Source organism: Cyprinodon tularosa, unplaced genomic scaffold, assembly GCF_016077235.1.
Source record: "Cyprinodon tularosa strain WSP-4 unplaced genomic scaffold, ASM1607723v1 ctg540, whole genome shotgun sequence".
NCBI classification, from domain to species: domain Eukaryota; kingdom Metazoa; phylum Chordata; class Actinopteri; order Cyprinodontiformes; family Cyprinodontidae; genus Cyprinodon; species Cyprinodon tularosa.
This window is the reverse complement of record NW_024039275.1, coordinates 297,931-325,029: the sequence shown is the minus strand read 5'-3', so window position 1 is coordinate 325,029 and position 27,099 is coordinate 297,931. Positions and strand designations below refer to the sequence as shown.

The 27,099-nt window shown below is 37.0% G+C and overlaps 2 protein-coding genes across 3 annotated transcripts; one reads left to right on the top strand and one right to left on the bottom strand.

The window, feature by feature from the left end:
* Positions 1–1,007: 1,007 nt before the first annotated feature.
* LOC119796250 (N-acyl-aromatic-L-amino acid amidohydrolase (carboxylate-forming) B-like) lies at positions 1,008–5,410 on the bottom strand. 2 transcript variants are annotated; one of them, XM_038304723.1, is made up of 7 exons: positions 5,254–5,410; positions 3,666–3,892; positions 3,340–3,532; positions 2,276–2,369; positions 2,089–2,196; positions 1,756–1,865; positions 1,008–1,648 (listed from the first exon to the last, which is right to left on the bottom strand). In XM_038304723.1, exons 2-7 carry the CDS (start codon positions 3,890–3,892, stop codon positions 1,454–1,456), a joined length of 927 nt encoding a protein of 308 aa, XP_038160651.1. In that variant the 5' UTR covers positions 5,254–5,410; the 3' UTR covers positions 1,008–1,453. The 2 variants fall into 2 exon arrangements, with proteins under 2 accessions (XP_038160651.1, XP_038160652.1); XM_038304724.1 differs by lacking the exon at positions 5,254–5,410 and adding an exon at positions 4,981–5,129.
* A 5,322-nt stretch (positions 5,411–10,732) lies between these two features.
* Positions 10,733–22,146, top strand: tacr3l (tachykinin receptor 3-like). Its single transcript, XM_038304735.1, has 5 exons — positions 10,733–11,596; positions 14,244–14,432; positions 14,559–14,709; positions 21,050–21,246; positions 21,327–22,146. The coding sequence occupies exons 1-5, from the start codon at positions 10,890–10,892 to the stop codon at positions 21,547–21,549; spliced, it is 1,467 nt and encodes a 488-aa protein (XP_038160663.1). The 5' UTR covers positions 10,733–10,889; the 3' UTR covers positions 21,550–22,146.
* Positions 22,147–27,099: the final 4,953 nt, after the last annotated feature.

Genomic DNA, 27,099 nt, shown 5'->3' with positions numbered 1-27,099 from the left:
ACAAACATTTTGCAGCCCTTTAAACATGAGCATGTGTCCCTGCATAAAAGCAAGAAACACTGAATCCACTGAGAAACACTTGATATTGAGACCTTCAGCTTTATTCAGCAGATGCATGAAATCCTCCTTCAGTACTTCTGATTTTTTCCTTGGCCACAGCATCCATGTTTCCAGTTGATGATTGTGAAGGTTCAGGTCCTCTTCTGTGCCTGTCAGAATATTCTCTGAGATCAGACCCCACTTTACTGGTAGAAATCATAATTTTGATTTTACACATTTTACTGTTCTCAGCAGATGGTAATTTTCCATTTTTTTCCCCATTCAGACAGGTAAACCTGTTTTGAAGAGGGATGACTTCCCCTGAGTCAATCACTTTCTGTTGAAATCCGTCATTCTGAGGAGAAATTGGACCATTTTTCCATAATGCTGGCCATTCTGATTTAAATGCTGTTCTCCTCTAGTGAGTAGTCTTCCTCGATGTTTTGGTTTTGCTCCCAATCGGTGTCCTTATCAGTGTTTTGAGCCATCTATGTAGGATCACAAGCTATCTTTCAGCATCATTGCTGTGCTCCATATTGACCTCAAAGTTTTTCTTGGGTCTATTTGGGATCACAGAGTTGTCTTATTGTTGAACCCAGTATAGACTTTCACATTAAATTCTAGTTACTGGATTGTATTCCCCAAAGCAACCATTTTCTGTAAGAAAGAAAAAAAGTCAATGTCTATAGTGGCAGGAAGTTTCTTGTGCTGATTAGCTGAAGTGCCATTCTTTCTGATTGGTTCTTTCAGATTCAATAAAAGAACATAAAGTTAATTAAAAATGTTTAGCAATAATAGTAATCCTTGTAGGTCCCTGTATGCAGCAGTTCCAGTCCAACTTTTTCACAGTTTGCATAAGACATGAAAACTCAAGACTGAATCAATTCAGGGAAGAAAAGAGTCTTCAAGCAGAGAGAAGCAAGTCACAAATACAAATATAGAAAGTAAAAAAAAAGACTGCAAACAAGTTAGAAATAACTTTTTTAATTATAGCTTTATTAATAAATACCTTAAAAATCATATCCCTTTAAGTTCATATTGGCCACACCTACAAATAATTCAAAATACCTGCTCCTGAAATCATATCAAATCGGTAAATTACCATGAAGTATTAACAAGTACTGATTGGGGAGTACGAATACAGTATACATCACAGGTGTTCAATTTTAAATAGATTAGAAAATTAGGAAATTTTAAAACCGTTGCTGAATTTCCTGATTTCCACAATCAGTCTTGAATGTAAAATCAGAATTTGAAAAATATTCCTTTTTTTTTTAACCAGACAAAATGTAAACATGTGAACAAGGCACTGGATTGCACTGGATTTGCACAACTTGTGTGACAGATCATCTTAAATTAGATTTGTGTTTTTTTTGTTGTTGAAGCATTGTTATCTTTGTTTTTATGTGGTTTATCAGTCCTTCTTCACAGATATGGATGGGAAGGTGTATGTTTTCTTCTGAGCTAAATGAAAAGCAATCTTCTTCTCATAGTAGGCACATTCATTTACAAAGAAAGGGTAGAGGTCTTCTCCCTCGTACTTCAAAGTCTCCCCGGAAAATGTCAGGAAGATGGGATCCCCCGACCGGAGCAGCTTAAAGTCATTATCCTGGAGGAAAAAAAAATTTACTTCATGCAGCTTTTCATTAACTTCCCCTGGAGTCTGCTTTAATATTGCTGCAGTAAAAGCACTAAAACCCAAATCTTGCAGCGCACCTGTAGGTCTTGGTGGATGGCAGCTGTAATTTTACTAGCTGGGTCTCTTGGGTAGTCGACACTTTTAACTAAAGTGTATGCTTCCACTGTGCTGCCCTCAAAAGTGTGTCCTGTTAGCAGACGAGAATCACTAACCTGATTCGGATTGGATCACATACACAATAAAGTATAAGACTAGGTTGCAGGTTTTATTTTATGCACATTTTATGTTGCATTAGAAAATTGAAATTCTAAATAGTAAAAAGAGAGTGTATCTCAAGAAGATAGAAAAATAAATCTCAATATTCCATAATCTGTTTGTGATCTGCTGTGAAAAAACAACATACATCCTACCAGAATTGAATTCCTGAAGCCATGCTAATGTGAGCTCCACTGCTTCTTTAACCATGTTGAAGATATCAGCTCGGAGCACGCCGTTAGGTTGAGGACCCACTTCTATCGCTGCAATGAAGTAAAGTCAGCCACAGATTTTCTGGATAAATGAACATAATCTACGTATATATGAAAATTTGATAGTAACCAAAGCCATGTTTGCCCACTGATTCCAGGGAATAAGCATCAGAGGTAGGAACGGCCACCTGGATTGCTCTCACAGGAATAGAGCTCATCTTATTCTGAAAAACAATACCCTTTGAGTTTGAAGACATCACACATTTTATGTCAGGTTTAAGAGATTAGCAGGGATGTCGATGTGAGTGAAAGAGCTAAAAGGAGTTTCTAGAGATCTGTCAATGTGGGATCATTAACTAGAATAGAATTCAAATTGTTGTCATTACATTGTCACAACTACAAAGCAAAGAGGTGAACTCTGTGTGGCAGCCCACTGGGGTTAAGGGTCTTGCTCAGGGACCCAGAGTGGCAGTCCGTGGGAGTGGGGCTGGAACTCAATCTCAGGGATCCAAGCAGAACACCCTAACCACTAGGCCACTACTCCCCTAACTACTGTTGGTTCCTGCTTTTGTATCTTGCATTCTTATTTATAAAAAGTAAGTAGTCAGAGTTAGTTGATGGTACAACTAAACATTTAACCAAGTCAGACCTTTTAGGAATGTTCTTAAACGTTGGAGGATGGATAAGTTACATAGAGAAATTAGATTTACTTTTAGAATATGTACATGTTTGAAATTTGATAGATTTTACCAACCTCGATTGCATTTTGCTCCATGCACTAAAGCTGTAACAACTACTGTGCCCTAACCAGCTCACACACAACAATAATTGAGAACTGCCTTAGAGAATGTTTTCCTGCAGCTATAACATCTCTAAAAAAAAAAATATATATATATATATATATATATATATATATATATATATATATATATATATATATATATATATATATATATATATTAGTTGCATTTTGAATCTTTATCTTGAGGGCAAAAAATGAAGCTTGTTTAGTATAAAGATGCTCAGTAGGTAAATTATGTTCATAAATAAATGTGTTTTGGGCCTTTTAAAAGTGCTAAATTTGGGATAGCTAGGATTTTGTGGTTTTGTGGTTAGAATTACGTGTCATCATTACCATTTAGCACAGGAAAGTTAGCCAGAATCTCTGTCTGAAGGGCTTTCTGAAGTGCATACCTGTAGGTATTTGTAAATGTGCAGAGTGATCCAGTCTATAGAGTAGAAGATGAGGCACAGCCCCATGTTGGCTGTGGTATTGTGCAGGTCTATGAGCAGATCCACAGCCTCTGCGCTTCCTTTAGGCCCTAGCTGAGCGTTCAGTTCCTGGGCTCGCCTCAGCTCATATGGGGTCGACTCTGTTATGGGGGAACTGAAAGGAGAACAATGATCTTAGCTATTAATACTATAAAATCTTGGAGCACAGCACTTTGAAATATCTTGCTACTGAAATGCATAATATAAATAAATTTGCCTTACAGGACTTTTATTTTCAATTCGCTTACCTCAGCAAGGCATCTGTGAAACAGCGGTTTAAATCCATCTCTGTGTATCTCCTGCCAACATCTAATGCTTTAGGATTGGTCAAAACAGGGGTTATAGAAACAGATCCCACTTTCTCCAGCTTCTGTTTCTGCATTTCCCTCACAATGTACACCCCTGTCAACTCATTCCCATGAGTTCCACCGCAGACGGCGACACTGGAGATTGGTGGGATGGCGGCACGCTCCATCTACCGGGCAGAAAACAATAACACTGTTAGATTCAGGGAGCTTTTTGTCTTTCAAACTTCTCTATCGAAGCTCTGAGCAGAAGGAGAAAGTTAAAAAACCAAGCAGTTGTAGAGCCTGTACAGACACCAGGGTGGGGAGGGCTGATGTTTATTTAGATGATAGCTAGTTAGTCATTTGATTGAATAAGTGACACAAAAACCTTTAAAAAAACTCTGCAAACATAATCTGCAACAAGTTTCCTAAAAGAATAAGTTTTACATTAACTACTGGGACCCAATTGGATCAGCAGTTAATTTTCAAAGAAACCACAGTCCAGGTAGTAAGACATTTAGAGGCCCTAGAAGACTTGAAAGGGTCACCTACAGTTAAAACTGTATTACATACTTTAAATAAAGGCTACAATCAGCCAATGTCTAGAATTAAATAAAAAGAAAATATGTTTTGATACTTGAAAAACTATGCTCAGACTTTTTCAATATAATCTACCTGAGGCTGCACAATTAGACAAAGATGAATGGACAATGCTTTTACTCTCTAGATGTGTGCAGTCTATAGAAACATACCTAATTTACCTATGTCTTTTACTGCCTATGATTGCCTATGATTTACTTACCTATGACTTTTTACTTTGTAAGTTGTACTGATTAAGAGATGTGTTGGTCCATTAAAAAGAAATACTTTTACCTAGCACTTTAGTAGAGTTTAGTCCTAGCATACAGCTCTGTAATGTACCTGTTTATCTCTCCTATATACATAATGAAAACAGTTTGCATTCATCACTTTAAAATATTTTGCAGCAAGCATCTCAGTTTTCTTTTTCAACACTAAACAAAATAAACTGTTTTTTTTTTTAAATTAATATTGTAAAACTATATATTTGGGGTCATTTCTTAGTTTTGCCTCAACTGTCAGAGGTTAATAAAGGACATCTGCAGCCAGCCAGTTACTGAGGGGTAAGAATAAGTGACTGATATGAATAATAAGCTTTAAGAGAAGGCATGCATTTTAAAACATACTTATCACTTAATAGTATAAACGACTAAAGCTGGTAAATGTATACTCCTCTAGGCAGTGATGAAACATTTACACATATTTTTCTGATTTTACAGGCGTGGTTCGTTCAACAAATGATTAAAAACAGATCCAGGTCCGTGCTTGTATCTGCTGGTGTCTGCACCTTCTCCTGCATTAGTAGAAGCACATGTACAGGCTGTTTTACTGGTACCGTAAAAGTCCCCTGTCAAACGATAAAGGCATTCAGTGAAGCAAAGTGCTGATTTCCTGTGTCGAGTTCCTTTTCATTCAAATTAAACATTAACATGGGTTTAAGAAACATATTCTGAAAGGCTGCATGTCTTACCTGTCAGTATTTAGCCCTGTTTACCCTTCAATGATCTATAGTGACCTTTAAACTTTAAATGCAGCGGCACAGTGGAGCTCAAAATGAGACTCTCTGCCTGTCATTTCTCCCTTTCAACTTCCTGTTTAAACAAGCAGTTCTACTTGTTGTGTTGCGCCCTCCTTAAACATTTGGCCCTCCTCTTTACATCTGCAGGGCTCAGATTTCACACAGCAAAGCATTTTGTAATGTAGGGAAGGCTGTTTTTACTTTTCCACCAGCAGGATTCGCTATGGGAGCTGTGGAACCTGCTATATAACTGAGACATTTGCACAAAGTAAAATGGATTATTGTAGTAGTTTGGGGTTTATTTATCTCACATCGGCTACCATTACTGACTGCAATACATAACAAATGACTTAGCTCTGTTTTTGCAATTGCTTTCTTTTCTTCATTATATGTGATGTTACATCTGCACAGCACACCTTCAGTAGATCAATGAAGAAAATTCACCAAGACATTCAAACACCTCAATATAGTCAGAGTTCAAATTGTCTCATATCTAGGTGCTTCTTCAGACTGATCAAATAATTGTTTGTTGAAAATAGGATGCAAAATGACCCTTTAAAAAGTTAATTACCTCCTTATTCTCAGATGTTTCTGCTCATTCCAACCTTTTCGGTCTTCACGGCTTGTCCCAGAGGAGAAAAGTCCCGCTCCTTTTAGACCTGTAATCCCGCCAGAGCCATCTCTCAGCTGTAAGCTGCTTTCTCTCATTCATTCACTCACTCATCCACCTTTGCAGAACCCCTTTCACTTTAAATAAAACCACTTAAAAACTGTGTTTCACACCAATAAACAACAATAAGACCTTAAATAAGGTTTAACAATAGGATAAATCAGTAGTGTTGTTATATATATAAATTACATACACACTATAATATAAGAACAACAGCCTATCATTCATACCCCTTGAATTTTTTTTCAATTCCGTAATAATAACAATACGTAAAACTGTAACAATGATCTATGACTTCAACCTAATTTAATGTGTGCCTTACGGAAGCATTCTATTAAACCTTATCTTCCATTTTACTAATTTCAGTCTTAAAATTCAGTGCATTCTAATTCTAGAAGCAGAGTGAAGTTTAGAGACTTATTCTTTGCAGACGAGTGTGATGAGCATTTGCTATCAGCCCCATGACTCTGGCACCCTTGATAAAACAAACAAACAGCCAATGACCTTCAAAGGTCGGAAAAATTCACATCTAATTTAATTGTTTTGAGAAGGTGTCAGAGGTTTGAGAACATTATTGATCAAATAACGCAGATGTCAGGCCAGCATAGCATATGGCTCATCTCTATACCTACCAGGATGCTTTAATCCACCCATAGTGGCAGGGCAAGGAAAGAGACCATTATTTAAAGAAGCAGAGTAGAGGCTATTGGCAGCTCTTACGGAGCATCAAAATAATAAAAATAATAATGATTGAACTTTATTGCTCTCACATTGGAGAAATCTACCTCTGCATTTAACCCATTTCCTTGGGGGGCAGTGGGCTGCCATCTCGGGCCCCCAGGGAGCAACCGGGGTCTAAGGGTCTTGCTCAGAGACCCAGAGTGGCAGTCTTTTGGAGCGGGGTTTGAACTCAGAACCTCAGGATTCCAAGCTCTATGCTCTAACCGCTAGGCCGCCACTCAAAAGATCCGCAGCTCAGGTATTTTTTGAGCCATCCAAAAAAGTTGCACTCTACAAATGAGCATAAAAAAAAAAAAAATCCAGTTTACGTTTTGCTATAAGCCATGTAGACCGCGATCTAAAGCCCTTTCAGTGTTTAGAACATGTATTTTGATGCATTTCAGTTTTCAAAACTCCTTTTTCCAATGGACTGCATTGTCTCTTTAAGAGGTAAACAGATCGAACAAATAACAAAACACCCCACCCTGCACCATGCTGTCAACCCCCCTTGATTCAATTATGCCTGAATTATTCACATAGAATCAAAGCACGATCTTTTTGTATGCGGCTAATGATTCAGTCAGCGATTACTTGGTAGCCAGTGACCTTTTTAATATGGAGGACAGGGCGTGTTTGGAAGCGGTTCCAACAGTGACATTTGAGACAGGGAGTGGTCTAAACAAAGTGGTCTCTGCGTAATGAGATCTTGCTGGGAGGAAAACAGACTTTCTGACCTTTTGTGGTCTTTTCACAGTGGGCACAACTTCCGCCATTTTTCTGCCTTAGTAGTAAATAGCTGACAGACAAAAGGTGAGGAGAATTCAGGGCTATTCAGGTAAAGACACAAAGTCTAGATCCACAAGGAGTTGAACCAACATAAAGGTTCATTAAAACAATCTGGGAAGTTAAATTAAAGCCAAATACAAAAATCTATGATACAGATACATACTTGTGTGCCGGTAAGTAATAATATTATATTTATCCAATCACAAAGAGGAAGCAAATAATGAAAATCGGGTTTAAAAAAACATGAAAACAAGGGCTTTGTTATCCGTTGGGATGTGTTGGTGGACTGGTTTTCTGTACATGGATGAAGATGCTTTCCGGTGAAAGAACATGAAAGGGAACATCAGCTTTTGATTTAAATTCCCCAACATCTGTAGACTGTGAGGTGATTAAAACACCTTGTGATCCTTGAGGTCGTGTGACTCAGCGGACTGCACACCAAACACACAACAGTCAATGTGTTCATGCTCCTTTAATCATTTCTATTTCGATGCTTTCATTCATCTTTCTTACTGGAGTTGTGTCTTATATGTGGTTTTTAAATAGCTCTTCTTAGCCTCCTCTGCCTTCTTTTTATGTTTCAGCCGATTTATATGTTTCTGTGGTGGTATCTGGCTTTTAGAAGTAGCAACTCTACTTTTTGGGTTGATTTGGGAGATGTGCCCCCACTGCCCTGTCAGGATTGTTCTGTATTTAACACCATCCATCTTCCAATCAACTCTAACCAGCTTCCTTGTCACTTGGAGAGAAGAATCCCCACCGCCAGATGCTGATGTCTCATCGTATTTAGAGTGATGTTCAGAGCAGAGCTGTCATGTAACTAAGTATAGATACTTTATTATTGTACTTGAGTAGATTGTTTTCATAATCTTTACATTACTTGAGTGCTTATTTTCCTGAAGGCTTTTTACTTTTGCTCACTACATTTAAACATAAATATCTTTACTTTCTATTCTACACAGGTTGCACAGACTTTTCAGTTGGTGACCAGTTTTAGTTTGTTCATGGATGAAGATAAGGACGTGGGAAACATCACAGATTCTGAGACACAATAAAATCTGCATCCATTCCTGCTTTATTCCATTTTAAATTTGCTTTTGATTATGCTTCAAGTTATATTTTAACTTACATCTTCTTTGCAACATTAATGCTGTGAATACCATAGCTCTTTATTATCCTGTCTGCAATTTTAGTTAAAACAAAACTACACCGAGTCAGTTTTTCTTAAAGTTTTCTCTACCGTCACTGTGACCTGAAGAGGAAATTTAACATATTTTTTGTGCATAGAACCTTTTAGAGTTTTAAGTTATTTTGTATCACTTAAGGCAAAAACTTCATTTTATTTTTGTACTTAAGTACAATGTAGAAACTACACTTTTAATGAAGTTCAAGTGGTACTTTTCATTTTACCAGTGGTTTTTTTTTAAACAAGTGTCTACCTTTACTTAAGCAGAGAATGTGAGCACTTTAGACACATCTGGTTCAGACTTACTTTACCACCCATATAGGGTTTTACCTAGATTTAATATTCAATTATTTTCTCTTCTGACCAGAGAACTTATTTCTTTGTCCTTTACAGATTGCAGCTAGAAGTAGACTTCAAACAGGACGTCTTATGAGTTTCTTTCAACAATGGCTTACTTATTACTCTTCTGTAAAGAAAATTACAGAAATAAAAATGACAAAATCAATATGTAGAGCAATGGACTGGATGTGGTCCTAAAGATGGATTCTCTCACATGAACTTTAGATTTTTCCACACAGTACATTTTGCATTAAATTAACACTTTAAGATTTAAATTGTACATCAATCCGAGTGCTTTTGGTCCCACTCTGAATTTGTGTTAAATTAACTCTGTACATAGTGTATATCTTACTCCAGTTGTTGTTGTAATAACTCTAAAAGAGTCAATGTACTTTGACACTACATATTTAACACAGTGGAATTCACTGTGCAGATTTATTTTTAACAGCTTTTCTAACTAATGCTCTCCTTGCACAACCTGTTAGTGTTTGTGCCTTTTTATGCCTTGACAGAACAGCTGGATGTTTATTGAGATTCAGTTACACACATATAGTTGCACTGGATGCTATATCAGAGTATCAGAATGTATGGTAAATGGCATGTACTTATATAGCACCTTTATTCAAGTTAGGAGACTTGACCAAAGCACTTTACACTACATTCATTCACCCACTGATGGTGGCAAGCTACATTGTAGCCACAGCTGCCCTGGGGCTCACTGACAGAAGCAGGGCTGCCGTACACTGGCGCCACCGGGCCCTCTGACCACCATCAGTAGACAATGCAGTTGAAATGTCTTGCCCAAGGACACAACGTCACTGAAAGTCAGAGTCGGGGCTTGAACCGTCAACCCTTCGTTTTCAGGGCAAACTCCTACATCTAACGCCACTGTCGCCCCACTCTGTATACTCTGTATGCTAAAAACAAATACATGTATTATTTAACAAACGCATCCTTAGAGGGAAAAAAAAGATTTTTCCCATATTGTTGAAATTTGCTGCCAATTTTTGATGTTCCCATTTGTTCCACAGTGAAAAGAAAAGTTAATGTTCGCATGAAATTGTGACACAAATAAGTTCACATTGTACCCAGTAATCCTCACTCATGTGACTGAAACTTAATCTTCTGTTTTTTTCCAAACATCCCTCAGTGCGGATTTCAGAAACAGACATGAAGAGTGCATGAATGGTTTATTTTTTTGTCTGTGAACATGGCCGTTTAAAGAAGATTGATAAAATATCCCTCAATTGTCTGTGTTCAACCCATCCCTTTGGATGCAGTGGGCAGCGACACTTAGTGGTATTAGGGGGGCATTCTGGGGTTAAGGGTTCTGCTAAATGGTTTGAATAGGCAATCTTTCAGCCTCTCTAGGATGCAAACATCCTTCTCGCTTTTGTGTCTGTAATTGAGTGGGAGTTTTAATCAATATATATTTCTTAGGTGTAATATATTTTTTCATCTGAACTCACTATGTGTAACTGTGACTTTATTCAAAACCATGAATTAGCTACATTTAACACAGATTCTGTTATCATGACAAAATACAGACCACACACTGTGGATTGTTCATGAGGTTTGCCATGATAAGAATTCACTTATTTCTATTTTAGAAGAAACATTCCAGGTCGTGTAAGCCAAGGATTTGCATCATGTGCTCCATGTACCAAAACCCCCCCTTTACAGTCAGATTATGGTTACACAACAAGCATTCATAACACCCCACATATCTCAGCTTTGCTTTTCATGACAAAGGATTAACAGTATCACAGCAAGAGGGATCTCAAACACCTCAGGTAATATTCTTTATAACCCTCAACTGAAAGCTTGTCAGGTTTAATTTTTGCAGTGAGTATTGAGTCTTAACTGCTGTTGTTAAACATTATTTCTATGAAGGAATATTTACAAAAAAGAAATTCCATCTTGAGCTTTTACGCACAGAGTCTTAAGTGTCACAGATACACTTTTTTTTTTTTTTTTTTTTTTTTTGAGAACAAGCATCTCCTCTCAGACAATCTGTCATTGGTTTATAAAAATAGAAGAACAGGAGGATTTGTTTTCAGCGTGAGGTGGATTTCTGTTTTCTTCACTTCATTCACACCGCGTGGGTTACGCTCACTCCACTTCAGCAACGCCGTGCTCCAAGCATCAGGACCAATCTCTCTTTCTCACAGAAGGGAGTCTGGAGCAGCAGATCTGTCTGAGGACCCTCGGGGAATGGCCCCTGAACACGATGGCTCCAACATCACCACGGCCCCCAGCAGAATTCTGGCCAACCAGTTTGCGCAGCCAGCCTGGCGCGTGGCGCTCTGGTCCGTGGCTTACATCACGGTGCTGCTGGTGGCTGTCTTCGGCAACTTGATCGTAATTTGGATCGTTCTTGCGCACAAACGGATGAGGACCGTGACGAACTACTTCCTACTGAACCTGGCTTTCTCAGACGCATCCATGGCTGCCTTCAACACCCTCATCAACTTCATTTACGCAGCCCACGGAGACTGGTACTTTGGGGAGGTCTACTGCAGGTTTCACAACTTCTTCCCGGTCACAGCTGTGTTTGCCAGCATCTACTCCATGACAGCCATAGCCTTGGACAGGTAGGACGTCATGATAGTTATTATTTATTTTTTTTATTAAGTCAAAAAACATTTACAGGAAAAAATACTCTCAGAGAGGATAGCAAAGGTGTACATGAACAGATAAAGATAAATTACAATAAAAGAAAGACAAAAAAGTAAGACAACTAACAGGGGATTTATCTTAGCAAACATTTAAACCAAACATAGACAGAGCATATCTAAAAATAATTACAAAAATAAATAAATGCTCAATTAATAAATAAGCATTCAATTAATTGCCCCCCAAAACTATAAACAAATAATTGTAGTTAGAAATTAAATTATACAGTGAGACATAAATGTTTATATATCTTTTAATTAGCTTCTCTTTTTGTAATAATTAGCTTATTTTTATTTTATATTGATTTATTTATTACTTATTTTTTTAAGTATTTATTTATGTGCATGTGATAATATTTGCCTCTCTAAGACACACCCTTCCTCATTTACATATTGAGGCAGAAATGCATACAGAAATGTAAAAATGACATGCAGAAATAAATGGCGTTGAAGAAATAAGGCGAGTAAAAAAATACAAAGGAAGAATAAAGCAGACAAAATATTATCACATGCACATAAATAAATACTTAAAACAGTAAGTAATAAATAAATAGTTAAAGATTATACAGGCAATAAATAAATAAGGTAATTATAACAAAAAGAGAAGCTAATTAAAAGAGATATATACATTAATGTCTCACTGTATAATTTTATTTCTACCTACACTTATTTGTTCATGGTATTTTTGGGGGAAACTAATTGTATGCTTATCAATTTATTGAGCATTTATTTATTTCTGTATTTATTTTTAAATATGGCAGAGTTGGTCCTCCATCGAGCCATAGAAATAATGAAATCAAAAAGGTGAATGCACTTAGAATAGCAGATGTTTGGAGAAATCAAGTCTCATTTTTTTTGGCATATTTGTCATTTAAACAAAAAATATCTTTTTAAGAGAAGAAAAATTGGTTTTAAAGTCATTTATAAAACAGTCAAAGGAAGGTTTAGAATTTTTCTATTTAGCACAGTGGATATGATATTTACCTAACAGCAGGAGGATATTATAAGAAGCAGTGTGGGGAAGATGGGCCATATAAAAAATGACATCATTTAGTGCAAATGGGGGGACATCATTTATTTTTAAAGAAATCCAATCTTTCAATCTTTCCAGAAGCGGTGTGTAGTAGGACAGAGGTAAAACATATGTTCAACGTTTCACTATTATTATTATTATTATTACAAAAGGAACATTGATCCACCTCAAAACCAAATCTTTTTCTTAAAAATTCCGCCACAGGATACATTATGTTTATAACTTTAAAATGTGTTTCTTTGACTTTAGGTAGAGTAGGTCATTCTGAGAATGCCTTATGGACTGTATCTGAATTAACAGGAATATCTCTCTTCCAAGTAAATCTATCATAATCATCAAAGTTAATGAATTTATTATTGCATTTTTTATCAAGCAAATGGCAATGTGAAATCAACAAACTGGGCAATATTGGTGGGTAATTATTATATAAGCTAGAGTTTTTTTTAATCAATTGAATTAAAGGCGGTAGAATCGATTTACACAGTTTGTTATATTCTCTTATAGAACAATTAACATTATATATATATTTTTTAAATCTGAATAATTTATAATATCGCTGTTATCATCGTCATGATAGTTACAGTTGGTGTTACTGCTACTCTTGTTTGGATTGTTCATACTCTGATTACTCTAATTAAATATATTTATTCTTAATTTAATTTCTCAATCATTGTTATATTAAATATTGTAATCTTTGAGTATGCCAAAACAATCAAAGAAATTTACTGGTTATTTATGATATACTTAGGACATCTGCTGACCTTTTTCTGTTGCCACCTAACATTGTGGAATCTAGAACTATATCCACCTGCAGCAACCCTACAGCAATACCTTCACAGACAGGTGGCTCATCTAGAAAAGATGTGCACAGCTCTTGTGATGTGCCCATCGCTTTGGAACAAAAAAATTCTGGTCTCATCAGACCACATCCTCATCTTTCATTTTTCCAACCTTTTTTACTTAGTAACCCATCTTATAAGATATATTTTCAAGTTTGCAGAACATTTTGGTTTGTTTGTTTGTTTTAAGTTCCATTTGGATTGTGCATTTTAAAATCTTTTACCTGACCATTCATTGCAGTACTATGATCTGTTGTTTTGCTTTTTATTACAAATTGATTTCACCAAGTGATGTTGATCACATCTATCATTGTTATTTATCTTCCAATTAGATGGTTTCCACCTCTATCCTCTCAGTTTTTACTTCACAAGTAATTTAAATGTTTCAGCAATTATGTTTGAAGTTTTTTTCGATGTGTGCCAGTAATTTTTCAGGCTCAGAATCGTTTAACATATTTTCTAAAACTGCAGGATGTGTTTTCAGAAAGGTTTAAGAAATAAGAAGCCATTCAGTGCCTGACTTCATGTTTAACTTTTCTTAACATCTGAAATGTAACCATCTATGCTGCAGTGGTATAAGGGTAGAATTTTACGTATTTGTTTCTCCAATGGGTGGAAATCCACATTTAGAAGTGTTTTTTTTTTTTCTGGTTTAATAACAGTTCCCTTGTGTGTTCTGATGTTCAACATGCAGATACATGGCAATCATTCACCCTCTGAAGCCTCGACTCTCTGCAAAAGCCACATTGGGAGTTATCTTCTGTATCTGGACCCTAGCTGTGGTCCTGGCCTTCCCTCTCTGCTACTTCTCCACCACCAGAACATTACCAGGCAGAACTTTCTGCTACGTGGCCTGGCCCCGAATGGCTGACGACCCTTTTATGTGAGGCTGTGCTGACCCATTCATCATCAGAAACAAGATTGTTAGATTTAACAGCTTTATTTGAATTTTTGTCTATGACATGCTCTGTGGCATCTTAGTAAAGTATTATTTATTTTTATTTGCCAGGTATCACATCATAGTTACTGTTCTGGTTTACATTCTGCCATTAGCTGTGATGGGCATCACTTACACTGTAATCGGAGTATCGCTGTGGGGAAGTGAGATCCCTGGAGACTCATCGGAAAACTACCACACACAACTTCAGGCCAAAAGAAAGGTAACCACTGTATTCATCTTTCAGCTCAACCTATTGCAATCCTACATATTGTTGTCTTATTAGATAAACATTAAATCTGTGAAATCAAGGGGGATAGAAAGGAATTTGAATAAGACCCTAAAGGGGTCATAGAATGTAAAACCTAGTTTACATTGTCATAGATGAATAACCATTGTTCAGTGGGTGAAATGGACGTACAGAAAAGTTCAAACCTGACTGGAGCCAATAACTGCCCGTCCTCAGCCGTAAGAGGGGAACAGTGAGCCAGTAACAGACATCCCAAGTGTACCCGAAGTTCTGGGAGTCTCCTTGATATAGATAGTTGGTCACGGATGCCCATGAGTCGGATAAATTATCTTGGATTTTAGACTATGCAAGGTGGTGTTTTTGTAATGCCAGTGAGAGCGCGCAGGCAATATAATTATTTCTGGTGGGGGTTGCACTGTAGTCGACCAAAATCCCAGATGATTTTGAAATTCCCCCCAGACTTTTTTTTAGGTATGAAGTAGGACATGTCCGGGAAAAAGAGGATGTCTGGTTACCCTACCATATCAACAGTTTGATGTTTCATTGAGTGAGTTCTTGTTGCTATGATGCGTTTTTGCTCAGCAGCTTCGCTCGGTGTAAAACAACCAGTCAGCACACAGCTCATCTAAATATTCATGAGCATACCATTAAAGGAAGAAAACCTGTGGTTTTATTCTAGGGCTGTAAAACCAGGCTTGCATTAGGGCTCATAGAACAGCAAATATGCCATTTTCAGCCCAACCAATGTTACACACCCTATTCAGAGACCTTAAGGACCAGCACCAAATACCCTATATAATCATTCTATGACCCCTTTAAGGGATTGTTGCTATGTCTCTCTTCATCCCTGTGAAACTAAGCAAAACATTTTTTCTTCTTTTTAGCCACATTTGCTGCATTACTGACAAATAAGCAGCAAATAAGCTTAAATGAGGATTGATGATAAGGATGAAATATCAACACAAAATGATGGAGTCCCTATAACACCCTATAACATGTGATGAAGAGTAGAATTCCCCAAGTTTAAACATGCACCAAACAGTTGTATTGAGGACGTAGCAGTTATTTGGATGATACTTACGTGTGTGTAATAATAATAATAATAATCCATTTTATTTAAAAAGGCACCTTTCTGGACACTCAAGGTCACCGTACAAAAGCATAAACAACACAGTGTCAGAAACAAAATAAAAACATTTAAAAAATACAGAGGCTGTGGCAGTGAAATTGATATTTAAAGAGAATACGCAATCTTAAACAGATGAGTATTGAGTTGTATTGAAATTGAATTGAATGTCATCATGATAATTTTATGGTGAATGCAGAACTGTACCGGGAGCCAGTGGAGCTGTCGGAGGACCGGAGTGATGTGGTGGACAGAGGGAGTTCTTGTTATGATGCGAGCAGCTGAGTTCTGGACCAGTTGTAGTTTGTGGAGGGATTTCTGAGGAAGTCCAAAGAGGAGGGAGTTGCAGTAATCTAATCGGGAGGTGACAAGGCTGTGCACAAGTATGGCAGTAGTGTGTGGGGTAAGGGAGGGACGGAGGCTGTTGATGTTTCTTAAGTGGAAATAGCCAGACCGGTTAATGTTATTTATATGGGACTGGAAAGATAGTGTGCTATGGAGGAGCTACCACCGGTGTGTGGCACCAGTGGTAGCTTTTCTATCATATGACACATGTGCTCTAGCCTATGTCTTTCTTCAATCTGAACTGAGCAGGCAGGGCTCCATTCTAGTTGTTGTAACTAAACTAGTGGCGTGCCTTGAACGTTACATTTGGCCTCTTTTGGATGCAACCTTCAGGATCTCAAAAACATGCTCCACCAAACAGCACATCCTCTCCTTTATAGGAAATATGTATTATATATATATAATACCGTGAACAGTTGCCCTTAAATTACACCATGGATCATTATGGGATAATTCCTAGAACATTCCTAGATAGAAGCAAAAGCTGTATAAATGTTGCATCAAAAACAAATGCTACATTTAAAATATTAAAGGTCACAAATACAATAGCACTGGAAAAAATGGCATGCCTATAAAGAAGAAGATCAACTTTGCCTTTGTAAGATGTTTTGATATAAAAATGATGCCAAATAAAGAGTTTTAAAAAATATAAATGCAAAAAACTGTTTCTTTATTACAGTGAGGACAATTTGAAGATGAAATAAACCATCCTGTCGGAGGAGAAAATTAGAAAGTATTTCAAGACATTTTTTGTGATCAAAGGTTCAGTTGCATCGATGCAGCATCATGGAATTGATGAAAAGATGCAAACATTTATTTTCACTTAATAGTATAATTAATTTCAAAAACTAGCTATAGAGCAAAGGCTGCTTAACTCAAAGGTATAGTGGAGGATGTCCTTTTTCCAGGTGGATCATCAAAATAAGTGGTCCTCCAAATTGTCAATCATTCTGGTGATATGTTTACGTAAGGCCGTCCTACGTGCTCATCCCCATTTTCACTTACCAGTGGTGAGTCTGACATAGTGAAAAATTGCAAATCTGGGTTATTAATAGCATCTGGAATGTAATCGAAGTTTAACAATTTTCAAATTGTAGAGGCACTCAGTTTTGGTCATATTACATTTAACTGGAGTAAAACACGTACTTTCTCTTTTTCTGCCCTGTAGATGGTGGTAATATGCTTAAAGGCTGCACATTAAGGTGTTTTTTAATTGCTGTCTGATCAATGATCAAGAAATAACAAATGATTCTAAATGACAGCTAAACTATGATTTTCTAAACTGGTATCTTGACAATGCTATAATTTTAATTATTAAGACCCATTGTGAGAAACTGCAGACATCTGTGATAGAAAGTCACCCTTCGGTTAATGGTATCCACATGCACCAATAAGCTGCTGTGTAATTTTGCAGACTTGTTCACCAGCAACTTGCAGACTATGATTAAATGCAGTTTGTCATCATCTGCCACTAAACAGTGTTGAAGCTTCTCTGCGGGCAGCGCAGAGATTAGGGACGTCACAGCTGGGATGATGAGAATCTATTGAGACAGCTCAGGGATTATTCCCGACAATGAATTTCATTGATGACCTTTGTACGTATCCCAGATAACCATCTGGTTCTCATTTAACTGATGTCATAAGAATGCATGATAAAAATAGAAAAGACGGAGTAAATTCATTTGTTAACTTATTTATGAAAAGCTTTTAGCTTTTCATAGGGAGGTGGATTTTCTACCACCTTTTAAAGGTCTTCAGCAGGAAACATGATCAGAGGTTGTATTTTTTTCTATGGACTGTGCTCAAAAATTAAAAGATGATATTTAATATAGAAAATGTCTAAGACACTGGCTGTAAAAGTTAAAGGACAGAATTCAGGACCTATGGCATTTAGAAGCATCTGCTGATGGTCTGCTCCTATTGAATCTCTGCATTGTGCTGCAAGCCACTGGCCTGTAGAGCTCGCTCATCCCTCCAGCTGGGAAGCTGCTGATGTTTGATGCGTCATCGCTGACCTTTCACTGTACCTCTCAGCCTTTCTCCAATTATATGGAAAAGTTTGATAAAAACAAATTGGTAGTTGGCAATAGTTTAATTATAGAATATAATCCGAGGTTACTTATTCAGGACTAATTATGTCGCTCCAACAGCTTTGACACAATTTTTTTTTGTTTTACATTTAAAAGGAATTTTCTTTATCATTATACATCCAAAAGGTGTTTTTACACTTCTTATATAACATCCCTGATCATTTAAAAACATATTTATTAAGGTGCACTGGGTTTATTATCTAGAATGAAACAAATCAGAAGTAAATTTATAATTCCACCATATTTATGTTTAAACTTGTTTTTTTATTCTACAAATCTTTTTTTTTTTCTGATTGAAAGTAGACTCCTTGTGCTCAGCTTTATCTGGGAGCGGGCCCCTTCCCCATTTATAGCTTCGAGATTTAAACCTGGGGGTTTGTTTTACCCAGGAAAATAAATATCCTCGGGCTCTCATTGCTAAGAAAGGCCATGGATCATTTATATCCGTCTGAGAAAAACTGCACTAAGTCTTCAGTTCAGACAGTGATGGTAATAACTTACTATATCATTAACTTTATTATTAAGTTGCAGTGGATCCATTAGCAGGAAAAGAATAATTCATATGAAATTACATTTTTTTGCCACCCTGCATTTTGCCAAAGCTGTTGCTTTACAAATGCTTTGTTCAGTTGTTACTCATGCAACCTCCAAAAACACAAAAAGCACATTTCAAAGTAAGTTTGTGAGATTAACTGACTGCACAGATTACATTTTGAGGTCTACATTCCCTCTTTAGAATATTTTGAAACTACTGTAACATTGCTTCTTTTAGATTTTTCAATAATTTGCTCGCTTTTGAACTGGCTAAAAACTAACCACCTATTTTTTTCTTGCTATTTAGAATTTGTTTGATTTTCCAAAAGCATTTATTTAGATGAGATTATACAACAGTGCATGTGTATTTAAATGCATTGGCTGAGCTGAAATGTTTCATTATTAATGTAATTAGATAAAGTTTAGCTAATAGAACCCAATTTTCTCAGCTGTACAATAATTACCAAATGCTTTTTAACTGTGCAGTTTTAACCACATGCTTTTGGATTTTCTCTGTCTTTCATAAATTAAATATGATTGGTATGAATTCATATCATACCAATCATACCAATCTTTATTTGACATATCTCAAATACAGCGGCTTGGGGAAATATTTGGTCCCCTTGAACTTTGAGCTTTTTCCACATTTCAGGCTTCAAATACAAAGATATGTATTTTTTTTTTTTTTTTTTTAAGAATCAACAAGTGGGACACAGTCATGTAGTTGAACCAAATTTATTAGATATTTTAAAATATTTTTAGCACATAAAAAACTGGGTGTACAAAATTATTCAACCCCTTGAGTTAATACTTTGTATCACCACCTTTTGCTGCGATTACAGCTGCAAGTTTTATGTCCCCATCAGTTTTGTACATCGAGTGACAGAAATTTTTGCCCATTCTTCCTGCAAAACAGCTCAAGATCAGTGAGGTTGGACGGAGAGCGTTTGCGAACAGCAGTTTTCAGTTCTTTCCACAGATTCTCAATCAGATTCAGGTCCGGAATTTGACTTGGCCATTCTAACACCTGGATATGTTTTATTGTGAACCATCCCGTTGTAGATTTTGTCTTGTTGGAAGATAAATCTCCGTCCCAGTCTCAGGTCTTCTGCAGACTCCAAAAGGTTTTCTTCAAGAAAGCTCCTTTATTTGGCTCCATCCGTATTCCCATCTATTTTAACCATCTTCCCTATCCCTGATAAAGAAATGCAGGCCCAAACCATGATGCTCCAACCACCATGTTTGACAGTGGGGATGGTGTGTTCAAGGGGATGAGCTGTGTTGCTTTTACACCAAACATGATGTTTTGTATTCTTGACATAGAGTTTGATTTTGGATTCATCTGACCAGACCACCTGTGTCTCCCAGGTGGCTTGTGGCAAACTTTAAACAAGAGTTTTTATGGACATTTTTAAGAAATGGCTTTTTCCCATAACAGATTTGAGCAGTATACATGTACAACTGAATGTTGTCAGAGTTGGCCTCTTGGCTGCATCTGTCCTCAGTCCTCTCATTGTTTAAGCTGAAAATTTAGAGGGAAGGTCAGGGCTTCATAGATTTGCACTGGTCTGATATACCTTCCATTTCAATAGTATCTCTTGTACAGTGCTTCTTGGGATGTTTAAAGCTTGGGATATATTTTTGTATCTAAATCCAGCTTAAACCTCTTCACAGCGGTATATTGAATCTGTCTGGTGTGTTCCTTGTTCTTCTTGATGCTCTGTGTGCTTTAAATAGACCTCTGACACTGCAGGTGCATTCATACAGAGACTCAAATACACACAGCTGGAATCTATTTATCTTCATCAGCTATTTAGGTCAACATTGGATCATTTAGAGATCCTCCCTAAAATTTTAAGAGTTTGCTACAGGGAAAGTAAAGGGGCCGATTTATTTGGCATGTCCCACTCTTTAGCTTTTTATTTGTTAAAAAAAGTTTAAAATATAAATTTCGTTTCAGTTCATGATTGTGTCCCATTTGTTGACAAAAAATTTTAATTTTACATATTTGTTTGAAGCCTGAAATGTGACGAGAGGCTGAAAGGATCAATCGGGCTGAAAAGTTTAACAATACACTGTTTGTATCCCAGTCAAACATAGGAGTTTGTGTGTGACAGCAAGTGTAAAACTAAACCTACTAAAAAAAATAAATTTCATATTCATGCTCCTGTCTGTGACTTTGATTGTTTTCATGTGGTAAAAACAGTTCTTCTTCTAGGTGGTGAAAATGATGATCATTGTGGTTGTGACCTTTGCCCTCTGCTGGCTGCCGTATCACGTCTACTTCATTGTGACCGGCCTCAATAAGAGTCTTATTAGGTGGAAGTACATCCAGCAGGTTTACCTGTCAGTGCTGTGGCTTGCCATGAGCTCCACCATGTATAACCCCATTATCTACTGCTGCCTCAACAGCAGGTGGGTACAAACCAGTCATGGGTGCATCTAAGTATCTAGTAGTACTTTTTATCATATCAGGGTTTGTTTTTTTATTGCAGGTTCAGGGCCGGCTTCAAGCAAGTCTTCCGCTGCTGTCCCTTCATCCAGATGTCAAGTTACGACGAGCTGGAGCTCCAAAGCACCAGACTTCGACCTTGTCACCAAAGCAGCATGTGCACCCTCTCTAGAGTAGACACCTGCATCCTGAGTAAAAACAAGAGTATTTCCCCTGGGAGAAACAGGTCAAAGGCAGACTCTGAGCAGAGTAATAAAGACAGCTAGACTCCACACACACACCCATCTTGTTCGCTTCTCAGAATATTCTGTTTACAATATTTTTAACTGCTTCTGTTCCTATATCAGACACTTATGAAGTGGTTTACATATAATTTAAGCCTCTTGAACGGTGAAGAGGATAATGTTGCACTGATAGTTGTGCTTCAGTTTTCATTGTTGTGCAAAACATTACGTTTGCCTCACCCAACTCTTAAGCAAGTCAAAAAATGCTTCCACCGCTCTATTGTCCATGTACAACTGACACAAGAGCGGCTTCTTAAGAAAACAGGAAACTTTCAGAGAGGATACACGAGTGTCTGAGCCAACTGGGAGGTGGTTGTTGTTCAATAGGGAACATAAACATTTTTTTACATGCAACCTAAAGGGAAATCTACTAAAATTTAAAAATCAACTTAGACTACTTGTTTTAGATGAAGCTGAAAGAGAGTATCAGCGGTGTTGGAGGTAGCTAAGAAAACAGACACTATTCTGTTCAGGTTCATTTAAAATCTGGCTTCCTCCCACAGGCCATAAACATGGCTGTTATGTTAATGGGAACCTCTAAATTGCCCTTAGGTCTGTGTTTCTTCATTCTCCTGCGGTAAACTGGTGATCTGTCCAGGGTGTGCCCCACTTTTCGCTCATAGACTGCTGGAGACAGGCAGCCGTCCCACTTTGAGCCTGATGGATAAACAGAAAAAGAGGGCTGGATATTCTGCTGCGTCATTACTGAAAACAAAAACACAGGGAATGAAAAAAAGGAAGATAAAGAAAAAATAGTAATATTATTCTTCAAAAAAAATGCTAGAGATATAAGAAGATGTCTGTATAGGTAAGGTTTTACTAAAAATATTTAATATTAGGCAGTTATATTGTATTGTAGGATGTCTTACAATTGTGCTTGAAGGTTTACATACAACTCTATTAAGGACAGAAAGAAATCAGCTGCCATTAAAATAAATTGAAATTGACAAAAGTAATGATAAAAAAAAAAAAAAAATCTTGATACAAATTATGAATTAAATATATATATATATATATATATATATATATATATATATATATATGAAGTTATGTTTGACACACACGCACACATATATATATACTCACCGGTCACTTTATTAGGTACCCCATGCTAGTAACGGGTTGGACCCCCTTTTGCCTTCAGAACTGCCTCAATTCTTCGTGGCATAGATTCAACAAGGTGCTGGAAGCATTCCTCAGGGAGTTTGGTCCATATTGACATGATGGCATCACACAGCTGCCGCAGATTTGTCGGCTGCACTTCCATGATGCGAATCTCCCGTTCCACCACATCCCAAAGATGCTCTATTGGATTGAGATCTGGTGACTGTGGAGGCCATTTGAGTACAGTGAACTCATTGTCATGTTCAAGAAACCAGTCTGAGATGATTCCAGCTTTATGACATGGCGCATTATCCTGCTGAAAGTAGCCATCAGAATTTGGGTACATTGTGGTCATAAAGGGATGGACATGGTCAGCAACAATACTCAGGTAGGCTGTGGCGTTGCAACGATGCTCAATTGGTACCAAGGGGCCCAAAGAGTGCCAAGAAAATATTCCCCACACCATGACACCACCACCACCAGCCTGAACCGTTGATACAAGGCAGGATGGATCCATGCTTTCATGTTGTAGACGCCAAATTCTGACCCTACCATCCGAATGTCGCAGCAGAAATCGAGACTCATCAGACCAGGCAACGTTTTTCCAATCTTCTATTGTCCAATTTCGATGAGCTTGTGCAAATTGTAGCCTCAGTTTCCTGTTCTTAATTGAAAGGAGTGGCACCCGGTGTGGTCTTCTGCTGCTGTAGCCCATCTGCCTCAAAGTTCAACGTACTGTGCGTTCAGAGATGCTCTTCTGCCCACCTTGGTTGTAACGGGTGGTTATTTGAGTCACTGTTGCCCTTCTATCCGCTCGAACCAGTCTGGCCATTCTCCTCTGACCTCTGGCATCAACAAGGCATTTCCGCCCACAGAACTGCCGCTCACTGGATGTTTTTTCTTTTTCGGACCATTCTCTGTAAACCCTAGAGATGGTTGTGCGTGAAAATCCCAGTAGATCAGCAGTCTCTGAAATACTCAGACCAGCCCTTCTGGCACCAACAATCATGCCACGTTCAAAGTCACTCAAATCACCTTTCTTCCCCATACTGATGCTCGCTTTGAACTGCAGGAGATTGTCTTGACCATGTCTACATGCCTAAATGCACTGAGTTCCCGCCATGTGATTGGCTGCTTAGAAATTGAGTGTTAACGAGCAGTTGGACAGGTGTACCTAATAAAGTGGCCGGTGAGTGTATATATATATATATATATATATATATATATATATATATATATATATATATATATATATATATATATATATATATATATATATATATATATATATATATTAAAAAAGCCTGATAGAGCTCTTGAGCTAAAATCACTGAATTCAGGTGTTTTTCTGTAATGTTCAGAAAATTTTCAGTCAGACTTCTGACAAAATTATTATTTAGTACATTTTGTTTATTCTTACTTTTCAGTTTTGTGTTATTTGAATTACTAGTTACAGTTTATTTTTTTTTTTATGGGAGATTATGTAAACTTTCAAGCCCAGCCGTATGTTGACAGGAAACCAAGAAGTCATCAACATTTTATGATTTGCATGTAATGTAATGTAATTAATGCCTTTGTTTTTTTTTGTATAGTACCAGTACAAAAGTGCAGAGTACACACACATAAAAAAAAAATATATATATATATTATATTGTATACTGTACAATATAATTATAGGTTTGTAGAACTTTTTATACAGAGATTTAATTTCTTTCTGAAATTGTGTTTGACATAAACTGTTGTTTATTCCTAAATAAAGGGTATTGTTGATACAGTTTAAACAATTATAAATGAATGTATCTACTCTTCTTTACAAATAAAATCAAATTCACTAATGGTTAACAAAAGAGATTCCTTAAAGTGACACGAATGCAATATTGAAGTAAGTTTATTATTAAGAACAATTAAGTTGTTTGTGTAAAAATGCATGTGCTGATGAAAAATAAAAAAATTACTCTGGCCACATTATAAGCACCTGTAGAAAAACGTTTCAATTCAAAGGAGGGATTTACCTGCGCACACGTCAGAGGTTTCTTCCTGTTAAAAGGGAGTTTTTCCTCTCCACTGTCACTACAAGCATGCTTACTGTGAGGGTTTGCCTTTGAGTGAATGAGTCGATATAATCAAATGGTTTTCCTTAGATAAGAAACTTTAAACCAATCTGACTGTATGATCTGGTTGAATCATCTGTAAAGTGCCTTGAGATGACATGTGTTGTGAATTAGCGCTATATAAATAAACTGAATTGAACTGAATTAATTGCGTAGTTCAAGGCCAGTAGTTACAATTATTTCAAACATCTAACCCTTAGATTCCCTCATCAAAACCACTTCTCTTTTTAATTTGCTGTTGTTCCTTCAGGCCTTAACTGATTTATTAGATCAGTTTTTAGACCTGCTATCTGACATAGTGTAAAAAACTGACAAGATCCTTATAGTTTGAGATACTTTGACTTTGGACAGCAACCCTCGGACCGTGTGCTGACTTATGGCTTTGACTATGAAGAAATAATAGTATTTCCTCACAACCCTGTCCCATCTGACCACTTTTTAGTAATCTTCAAATTTAAATCACCCAAATTAAGGTTTCATTATCACATAATAAAGTTATATATTATATATATATTTTTTCCTTTTTTTTCTCCTCTAAGTATCAAAGAACCACATTGCAGAGGGGAGTTATTTGATTTATTCCCCTTCACAAATTTATAGGCCCCTTCAACGACAGGGTTTACATTCTCTGAATGTTGCTTTAAACAACATAACCCTCACTGAGCTGCATTCATAGAAGCAAAACACCAGCAAACTGATGGAATCTTACTTAATCTGAAAAAACAACAACCGTTTACTGATTTAAAAAATGACCCATTTTACAACAAAACAAGTGTGATTCTCTTCATTAACAGAGGAGAATAAGAACAATCCTAGGTTTATTTTTAAAACAGTTGCCAAACTCACACAGTGCATAGCCGTGTTGAACTGTCTATTTTCCCAGCTCTAGGCAATAATGATTTAATGGGTTTCCTTAAAAGTTAGATTGATTCTATTAAAGATAACTGGCACTCTTCCACAAATGCACTGTAAAGTACCCTGGGTTGACATGTGTTTTGAATTTGCACTATATGAATACACTAAACTAAATTGAGTAACAAGTCAGACTTAGAAACAGAGTGGCTTCAACAGCAGGAGTTCCCATGAATGCTTCTCCATAAAGCTGAGAACAGGAAGCTGACGCTACAACTCACACAGAGTCACCAACATTTTATCACAGATTGGAAAATCCTTTCATGATGTGGTAAGTTTCAGTTCCACAATTTTAGGGTCAGCAACTTGAATGACTTACTGGTGGTGATTTTGTCATACTCTGTTGGATATTTTCTTGAAATGCTTTGGGGCCATCAGTAGGAGTTGATTGCCAATCTATCAATGCCGCTGCACTGATGTTGACCATGGCTATCCCTTTATGCCCTTATTGCTCTTATCTTCTGATGGCTATTTCCCAAATGATAATGTCACATAGTGAAATAATGATTTCAGTCTTTATTTAGTTGCTTCGACATACCTGAAGGAAGTGCGTGACGCTGTTAGGAGAACATGTGGATTTATGCCCCATGAAGTTCAAGCAATTCTCAACTATATTTGATTCTCCATTTTTGTTAAATGAGACCTTTACCACCTGTCCATCCAATGTCTAAGCCATTCTATCCTCATAGAGTGGAGGCTGGTGCTTCTCTCAGGCATCAGAGATTACTCTGGAAATTATTGGGCCACGCAAGTGATAGATGGGATGAGATAACGATAGGTCAGTGTGTCGTCTGTTATTAAAACCCAACAGGATCACTTTAGTAAGTGAAATATTGATATTGATTTCATGCTAAATGATATCAATTTTATCTCAATGGATCTTTTATAACATTTGAACAATTTAACACACTACAGTATTTACTTCACAGTGATTGAAATATTTTAAATCATATGAGCATGAAAAATAATATTTCAAAATGACTATGGATTGACAATGACCTGGATTACTGAGAAACTTCACTAGCATAAAGTTATAAAATGTTTAATGTCAGCAGATTGAGATGTAAAAAACATCTTATGGTGATGCTTAGAGAATCAGAGTCTCTTCTGTATCAAATGTTTCTGTAGGAGATAGAAAGATTAGGCCTGTTCGTTTCATTAAACCCATTACGACTGCAAGATGTACTTTCAGCTGTTCATAAGTAAGTTTTGGTTTCAAGTAGAGATGTTCCAATACATTATTTCTCTCCAGATAGGATTCTGATGCTTTTGCTGTGAGTATCGGCCAATACCAAGTACCGATAGCAGGATGTTACAAAAAATATATACAGTCATACTGCACCTGCACCTGTGATTGATTATCATCGTGGTAAGGCCTAGCAGAGCTTAAACCTTTGAATGGAAA